General features: G+C 43.7%; 1 protein-coding gene across 1 annotated transcript in view; it reads right to left on the bottom strand.

Moving 5' to 3' along the window:
- Positions 1 to 8,523, bottom strand: part of LOC144888769 (sodium/glucose cotransporter 1-like) — a 59,031-nt gene extending 50,508 nt beyond the window's left edge. The window contains exon 1 of the mRNA XM_078767962.1: positions 8,349 to 8,523. Within this exon, the coding sequence (XP_078624088.1) occupies positions 8,349 to 8,474 (126 nt within the window). The 5' untranslated portion in view covers positions 8,475 to 8,523. The remainder of the gene's footprint in view (positions 1 to 8,348) is intronic.
- Positions 8,524 to 9,122: the final 599 nt, after the last annotated feature.

The following is a 9,122-nucleotide window of genomic DNA, read 5'->3' on the forward strand; positions in this document are numbered from 1 at the left end:
TCACTGTTTGGTGGACAGTACAACACACATATGAACAAGAGGTGGGAGCGAAGGGGAAGCCGTAGCCAGAGGTATTCCTGGGGGTGAGGTGGAGAGAGTGCAGTGCAGGGCGAGTGAGGAAGAGAGTTTTTGATAAAGATAGCAACCCCGCCTCCAGGACGAGGCTCAGGTCTATCATACCGGAGGAGGGAGTAGCCCGGGAGAGATACTAAGGAATCAGAAACATCATAAAGGAGGAAAGTTTCTGTTAAGCAGATCACATCTGGTTTGACAGAAGCAACCTGTATGGAGAGATCAGTTAAGTTTGAACGAAGGCCCCGGATGTTTGAGGTCCATACCGTTAATGAAGAGGAAGGGGGAGCATCAGATACAGAACAGGGGGGAGGAGGGGTAGGGTAAGATGTGGAAGAGGTGGAAGAGGTAGGGAGAGCTGTTGAAGGTGTGTCAGAGATTTCAGAATAGCTCGGAGAAAGGGAAGGATGGGGCGGACAAAAGGTTTGATGGTGATTGGGTGTGGCACAATGAGGTGTTATTTGAGGAGGGGGAAGAGCGAGGCAGAAGGTTGGGGGAGATGGAGGTGAGAGTTGGAAGGGGGAAGAAGCGGGGAGGACGCTTTGAGGAGGGGGAGTGAGAGGGGGGAAATTGAGAAGCAATGAGGGTGGGGAGATTTGAAGGGGAGGGGTGAGGGGGGAGTTTGGGAGGGAAGGGACAAGGGGAGGGATTTGAAAGGGATGGGATATGGGGGAGATTTGGAGGGGAGGGGTGAGGGAGGAGTCTAGGAGGGGAGGGGCGAGGGGGCGTCTTGGCGGGGAGGGGTGAGGGGGTAGTTTAGGAGGGAGGGGCAAGGGGGGAGATTTGAAAGGGATGGGTGATGGGGAAGATTTGGAGGGGAGGGGTGATGGGGAAGATTTGGAGGGGAGGGGTTATGGGGAAGATTTGGAGGGGAGGGGTGAGATTGGATTTTAGAAAGTGTACGATTTATGGGAAACGAACATTTATTGCAAAATGAGTTTCTTGTGACCTTCGAGTTAAAAATACGTTTAAGGACGCTGGATGGAGGATGGAGTGCAGGAGAGTTTAGGGAATGTAGAAAAAAGGCACTATAGGAGATGGACATTTTTTTTGGGATGAATTGATTTGGTGAGCAAGTCGAAAGCAGCCTTTTAAAGAAGAAGAAGAAAAAGGTGTTATAAAATATGACGGAATACATAACTTGAGGGGAAAGTGTAAACATTGAAGGTTAATAACAGTGAAAACTATCTGGGGAAATGGGGGAGAAACACGTGGTCGAAGAACGAACGAACGAATAAGAATGAATAAACGAATAAGAGAAGGAAATGTTTTTTTTGTTTTTTTTTGTTTTGTTTTTTTGAGTTGAGATTTACACAAGGAAGTAGGCTATGGGTGAAAAGACTGGGAATACAGAGAACGAAAGTTATTGGATCACAAACGACGGACCGCCGAGAGAAAAACAAAGCCTCAAGGTTGTACAGTGTGCACTGTACAAGGCCTCAAGACACGACAAGAATTAACACGATTTTCAATACAGGTATGAAAGATTTGCACCGAAAAATCTTCGTCGGGACACAATATACGTACAACACCATAAATAAATACAGTTTTAACGAAAATACAAATGGGAACAATCACTTAACTTCGATTTCAAATCGTTCGCGACGCGGCAAAGGCCTTGCTCGCGACACGGCAAACAGACGATCAATTTATGAAAGATAAACACTGAGAAACAACCAAAGTTGCACACAATAACTTCACACACCGAAAGATAAATACAGTTTCGACAAAATACAATTGTGAACAGACTTAACTTCGAATAACGTGGAGACCGAGTGGAGCTTCGAAAATCACTCCCACCGTCTCCAAGATCTCGCGAGATCCTCGCGAGATTGGAACTTGTATAAAGCCTATCAAAAATTTCAGGTTGGAACAGTTTGTTCAACGGTGCAGCCTCGTGAGCATGCCAAAGTCTGAAGCCTCGGCCTAGTGTCAGGTGTGCTTATATCTTCTTTATTTATTAGACATCCTCCAGACATAAATGAACACTTATTTTACTCCGCGAGCATTGCCCATCACGTGCAGCGAATTTCACCTCTGTGCAAAATGTATTTATTGTTTTGGTTTTTTTAACTCTTCTGTACACCGCCATTGAGGCTCCCTTTGCAAGCCACCGTCTACATTACCAATAGAAAACACATAATTACTCTTTTATCGAAAATATTTTTTCGAGTTTGTTTTATCCTCAAAAATAGACCATAGTGAACACACATTCATGTTAAAAGATTGGCCTTTAAAACGTACCCTTATGAAGGGGGACAGACATCTGTACAAACACACAAACTGACATTGTGTTTTATATGATAGATACTCTCTTAGACAGGTCCAACATCACGCAACTTGTGTATAAATCTAAAACGTATAAGAACAGTGCAATCCCATATTTTGTAAAAAAAAATATTCATGAATTAAAAACAGCAGAGTAACGTAATATTTAACTTCAGTGAATGTAGAGCAACAGTAGAGATTTTACAAGCTGCGAATTTTAATATTTTTTTTACTTTTGTATCGAAAGTCACGGCTTGTGGAAGAGCTAGATCACAGAACGGATTTTTTTTTTTTTTTTTTTGTATACAAGATCGAGGCTCGTGAAAGAGCTAACATTAATCACACAAAAAGTCAAACCGACACACAAAACACAAAAAATAAGGGGAGCGGCAGACAAGATGGGGAGAGAGGGGGAAGGACACAAACACAACATTTGAGAGCAGGGACATCGGGAGAAATGTGGGAGGGGGAGGGCTTTGGGGGGGCATGGGAAGGGGGGGTGGAAGAGGTATAAAACATATGAACACTGCAAGGACTTCCAGGAAAGAAGTTGGAATTTCAAAAAAAAAAAGTTTATCTGGGGTGAATTAGCGGTGGTAGAAAAGATCAAGGTTTTGGATGGGGGAAGATATGAGATGGTGGTGAACAGCTGTTTTAAAGACCTGGAGGGAGGAGTGGGATTGAAGGGAGTGAGGGAGTTTGTTCCAGAGGCAGGAGAAAAGGGGAATGAAAGAGTGAACGTGAGCAGAGAGCCTTGATTTTGGCAGTTTAACCATAAGAGGGTTGCAGGCAGATCTTGTGCGACCTGTAGGAATATTGGGGGGACAGAGCCCAGAGAGAGCTGGGGGGGAGCAAGGCCGGAGAGGAAGCAACAGCACAAATGGAACAGCAGAAAGAGATGGAGGAGAAAAAAAACAGCAGGACCAGGGAACAAAATAGAGGGAGATGGAAAAATAAGGGATGTGGGTAAAAATAAGGGATGTGGATGTGGGATGAGGGGTAGGGGAGAATACAGGGGGTGGACAAGATGGATACAGAAACAAACTCTCAGGAAGTATAAATGGAAATTTAGGGGAGGTGCTTTTACAGGGGGTAGAAAAGATCATGGTTTGGGATGGAGGATGATCGGAGATGGTGGTGAACAGCTGTCTTTAAAAAACTAGAGAGAAGAATGGGATTGAAGAGAATGTGGAAATTGGTTCCACAACCAGGAATAAAGAGGAACAAATGAGTAGAGGTGAGCAATGACTCGGGATTTTCGGATTTCATGACAAATGGGTCACATGTGGTCCGCGTGTGCCCTGCAGAAAACTGGTGGGTGGCGGGGGGGTGGGGGAGGGGTGTGGATGTTCACACTTTTCAAAGGAGAACGAACAGCCAGCTCTTGAGGGAGTTAGAAAAGGAAGATAGAAGAGATATGAGATGTCAGAGAGAGAGAGAGAGAGAGTGAGTGAGTCAGCCATCAGTGCATGCGGGTGCCCGCAACCGGTTGGAGTTCAAATTTGACAGAGATGCAGTGCTGGCATTGCAGTTGGAGAGAAAACAAAACAATTGACTTGATTTGTAGGCAGTGCCAATTATTGGAGTTGGTGAGCATGCACGCACGGGCCATCGAAGCGTGCAGACACTCAAGAGCCACAGGAGTGCTGGAGCGTGCAGACTGCAGACACTCAAAAACACAGAGTTGGCATATTATTCTCCTGCAGGATCTGCTCGCTCACGGTTTACCATGTGCATGCATGCACGCTTTTTCGTGCGTGACCAGTATTATAGACGAGCGGCATGCGCCACGTGACCTGCTTGACGAGACTCCCCAACACCCCAATCCTTATCTTCCCATTCATTTTATGAACTCCTGTCCACCCCCCCCCCCCCCCCCCCTTCCCCCGCTTGCCGTCCATTTGTGTTCATTTGATACCATCCTCAAGATAAAAAAAATCCTCTGTATGAAAATAAGGCTTTTATCAGCAAAGATATAATGTGGTCAACATTTGTGTTCATTGGCAATTGGTATCATTATGGGGGCTGCTGGAATTGTGCTCTTGGAAGCTTTCGGTTGGGGGGCTGGGGAGGGGGAAGGGTAGGTGAGTGGGGGTTTTTTTTTTTTTTGGTTTTTTTTGTATACTGAATCGAGGCTCGTGAAAGAGCTAACATTTACTTCACAAACAAATCAACCAGACAAACAAAATATACAAAAAGAGGGAGCGTAAAACAAGATGGGGAGAGAAGGGGAAGCACACAAACACAACATTTGAGAGCAGGGAGATGTGTGGGAGGGAGAGGGCTTGGGGGGAGGAGGCGTGGGAAGGGGGGGGGGGGGAAGGGAGAAGTATAAAACACAAGAACACCAAGGACTTCCAGGACAGAAGTTGGTATTTCAAAAAAGTGGAATTGGGGTGAAATTAGCGGGGGTAGAAAAGATCAAGGTTTTGGATGGGGGAAGATAAGAGATGGTGGTGAACAGCTGTTTTAAAGACCTGGAGGGTGGAGTGGGATTGAAGAGAGTGGTTCGAAGAGATTGAAGAGAGTGAAGAGAGAGAGAATAATATACCAACTCTGTGTTTTTGAGTGTCTGCAGTCTGCACGCTCCAGCACTACGGTGGGGTGATACAAGTTGATCTCCTGAATATAGCCCGTCCACCCATGCAGCGAAAGACGGGGGTTTATAATCGCATGTGTGCATGTGTGTGTGTGTGTGTGTGTGTGTATGTATGTGTGTGTATGTATGTGTGTGTATGTGTGTGTGTATGTGTGTGTGTGTGTGTATGTGGGTGTGTATGTGTGTGTGTGTGTGTGTGTATGTGTGTGTGTGTGTGTGTGTGTATGTGGGTGTGTATGTGTGTGTGTGTGTGTGTGTGTGTGTGTGTGTGTGTGTGTGTGTGTGTGTGTGTGTGTGTGTGTGTGTATGTGTGTGTGTGTGTGTGTGTGTGTGTGTCTATGTGGGTGTGTGTGTGTATGTGTGTGTGTATGTGTGTGTGTGTGTGTGTGTGTGTGTGTGTGTGTGTGTGTGTGTATGTGGGTGTGTATGTGTGTATGTGGGTGTGGGTGTGTGTATGTGTGGGTGTGTGTATGTGTGTGTGTGTGTGTGTGTGTGTGTGTGTATGTGTGTATGTGGATGTGTGTATGTGTGTGTGTGTGTGTGTGTGTGTGTATGTGTGTGTGTGTGTGTCTGTGTTGATCTGTGTTTGTCACCGTGTCTGTCACCCGTGTGTGTGTGTGTGTGTGTGTGTGTGTGTGTGTGTGTGTGTGCGCATTTGGTTGTTATCTCCATTTGTGGGTTTCAGGAGGTGGAACGGAGGAGTCCTCCCAGGACCCAAAGTGTCCACCTTCTCTTCGGTGAGGGACCAAGCTGTTGAACTTTTTCAGAGTTTTTTCAGGATCATCACCAAACCCCGGATTGCCTCAAGTTGTAGTTCATTTGTGGTAATATTCCCAGTGATGATTTTTTAAATCTCAGTGTGGTTCTTCTTCATCATTCCTGTTGCTCGAATTATCACTGGTACAATTTCGATGCTCGCCGGCTTCCAAGATCTCTTGACCTCATTTTTGAGGTCCTGGTATTCGGTCATTTTCTTGGTTTCTGTGTTGTTTTGGCCAAAATTGCTGGGTACTGATAGCCGGCGAAGCCGGTGTTGTGAATGAACGCGTATGTATTATGTTGAAAAGCCAGATTTTGCTGGATCCGTTGACAATTTCGAAGCTTTGATGCACCAAATCGCTCCATGGAGGCCACTATCTTGCGGATGCGCAAGTATGCATAAACAATTGCGAAAAAGTTCAATAGGAGTTTGTTTCACCCGTCTTTGTTTTATTCACAAACTTATGCACCTCTAATTTGTAATTAAAATACTTTAAGACCAACCTCATTCCCCGGGCCCACATGGGCCCTGGTTATCTTCAACGAAAATCGTCACCAAACACCGGAACCAATGAGATTCGAGCATTTGAAAAAATATTTCAAAAAAGCTTATTCCCGCGTTTCGGAGGCTGAAAACGGCGTCAAATATTCTAAAATTGACAAAGAATTATTTTTTAGAAATCTCGCGGCCGTAGGGGATAATTTTTCACAGCCGGAAATTTCTGAAGTTGAGACGGAATTCACCGAATTAATCAAGAAGGAAATTTTATAAATTTTAATCTCATCCAGAATGCAAATGGTGTCATTTTGAACTAGGTATGGTACCTACTACACCTACCTACTACCAACTACCTAACCTACTGATGCCATAGTGATGGGTAAAATAGTGGCAAGAGGCTTTGGCTTCGCCGGCTCATTGCGGCTTTGCAGTCGGGTACTAGTATCTCAATCATCAATGCTGTCTTTTCCTTTTTTGTTCCTGAGTACAATGTCCAGACGCAATGCTTTATTTTCTATGTTCACGCTCGATGGAATCATCAGGGTGTACGTTAGCATGACGTCTTCATTTTCAATGATTGCCCTTGGTTCGTTTTTCCGCGTGTGTGTGTGTGTGTGTGTGTGTGTGTGTGTGTGTGTGTGTGTGTGTGCAACACACACAGAAGTGATTGCAATACCATGGGGGATGGGCTAGTAATAATAACAGATAATAAACATAACAAATAAACCTTCACTCTATATAATTGTTGGAACAGTAGAATTAGCTAAGTTTAATGCTTTGGCAATATGGAGAAATAGGAAGGACAGCCTTACTGAAACCTGAGTAAAAGATATACACTTTTTTTTTTTAATAAGAATCTCTAATGTCTTAGTGTATGGGATCCGATCCTCAAATGTGAATACAGAATTTGATTATATACTTTAATTATCCCGTGAGAGGTCACCGTGTTTCCAAGGCAAGGTGCGTTTGAATCGACTGAAACAAAAGGGCAACTTAAGAACACAGCGATGTGACAGAGGGTTGACCAAGATGGCTCAACGCCATTTTGGTAAGGCTTTTTTTTTTTCTGTGATGAGCAGCATGTTTTAACACACAAAAAACACAGTTTTCATTCATGCACTCTCTTTGGAGTTCAATAAGTATGCATGCAAAGTTTGGGGCCGCTAGGTTTCATGGTTTTAGAGTTAAGGAGGTGAAACATGCGTTTGTCTGTCACCCGTTTAGGGCAGCCGCTTTCCGTACTGCGTTTGAAAACCGCTGATTGGTTATTTTGCATTTTCATTTCATTTTTCTTGATGTGATATAGTCACTAGTCACTTTATTGTCCCTTCCAGCAATCTTGAAAATCAATATGAACATCTGTATTAAAGTAGATTTAATACAGATCTTCATGGGAGCAACACAATTCAAAATAGATTTATCTTGCCCTCATTTTAGACAAATCCAACCTCCACCACCAGATGTTGCACCACCATGCGGTATAAGTCGTTCAGAGCTCTAACTCTCAGTGAAACCAAGAGTGCAACACAATTAACGTTTTTAAAGTCCATGAAATAACTTAAATTGATAGACTAAGTTAATATTTCCTTGTCACAGGAACAGGTGCTTTTGCAGGCCATACTATTATTCGAGAAGTGTCCGTTTTTTTGTTTTTTTTTACTTCAATGCACTCCTAAACCACTGAACAGAATGAGTTAAAAACTGCTGGTTGAACTGGTAGGGTGCATGGGAAGGTTATACATGGTAAAGCAACCCATAGTCTCGATCGTTCAGGGTAGGGGGTGACACCAATTCTCTCTAGTAAATATATATGGCATAGTGCTGCCCCCGGTGGGTTATTACGAGTCGCACTAAAATATGACGGACTTCTGCGCTATTGATTATTAATATGACAAGGTGTGATAATCTCGAAACATTTTAGAAACACCTGCAGCGTTGTTGTAAATATATATTGGAGATGAGAAAACACAAGAATATTTATTCCTGGATAAAATAAATAAAATAAAGTAACTACACATATGAATAGAAACCAAAAGAGAGTTTAAAAAAAAAGAAGAAAAACAAACAACCCTTTGCGAGGTTCAACAGCGACATTTGAGAAATGATTAACAAAACCTTCAGAGAGAGAATGGAGAAAAAGAAAGCACTTACCCATAATCCTACGAGCAGCACCAACACGAAATAGCAAACAATCACAGCGATGTCTGCAGGGTTGCCAATGTAGTTTATGGTGGTCTGTGGAGTTGTAATTGGGGGGACTTCAGTTGTTGTGCTCATGGTGGACAGCCGGCCTTAGCAGAGCAGAAAAGAAACCAGCCTGCCAGGATTAACTCCAACCCAGGTGAAAATGCACGAGGGTGGGGTTAACGTTAGGATTGGAGGTACAAAGGAATGCTGTATTAAGCATGCCATTCTCAAAAGATCACACATACAAAAAACAACAACTGAAAGAACAACAAACTATGTGCGGATTGTGGGCATCCATTTCACAATGAATGAGTCATCTCATTGGCCAGTTTAAACCTCCCTATGTTCTTCATTAGGGCTGGCAGGATGGCCTAGAGGTACATGCACTCACCTGAAAGCCATCTAGCCAGGCTACAATCCCAATTCCTGCCCCAAGTACTGCCTCAAAGGCAATGGCAAACAAGCTAGTATAACCCTTTCCAAAAAAATGCTTCGGCAGCGCCCACACTCAGTAACAGAGTATGGTTCATCAGAATCAGAATCTTCTTCATAACCCGAGTGAAGTGGGCGCTTTCAGCCGAGTACACCAGTGGAATGCCATTACAATTGAAGACCATAGAATTATAACCAGGCTAAGTCACTTTTTTTTTTTCCCCGTTTTTCACGTTTTTCACGTTTTTCAAAATATTTTGCACGTTTTTCTCGAAATGACTAAAATGTGACTGAGCCTGGTTATAA

This window comes from Myxine glutinosa, chromosome 14 (genome assembly GCF_964187855.1).
Source record: "Myxine glutinosa chromosome 14, kmMyxGlut1.1, whole genome shotgun sequence".
Taxonomy (NCBI): domain Eukaryota; kingdom Metazoa; phylum Chordata; class Myxini; order Myxiniformes; family Myxinidae; genus Myxine; species Myxine glutinosa.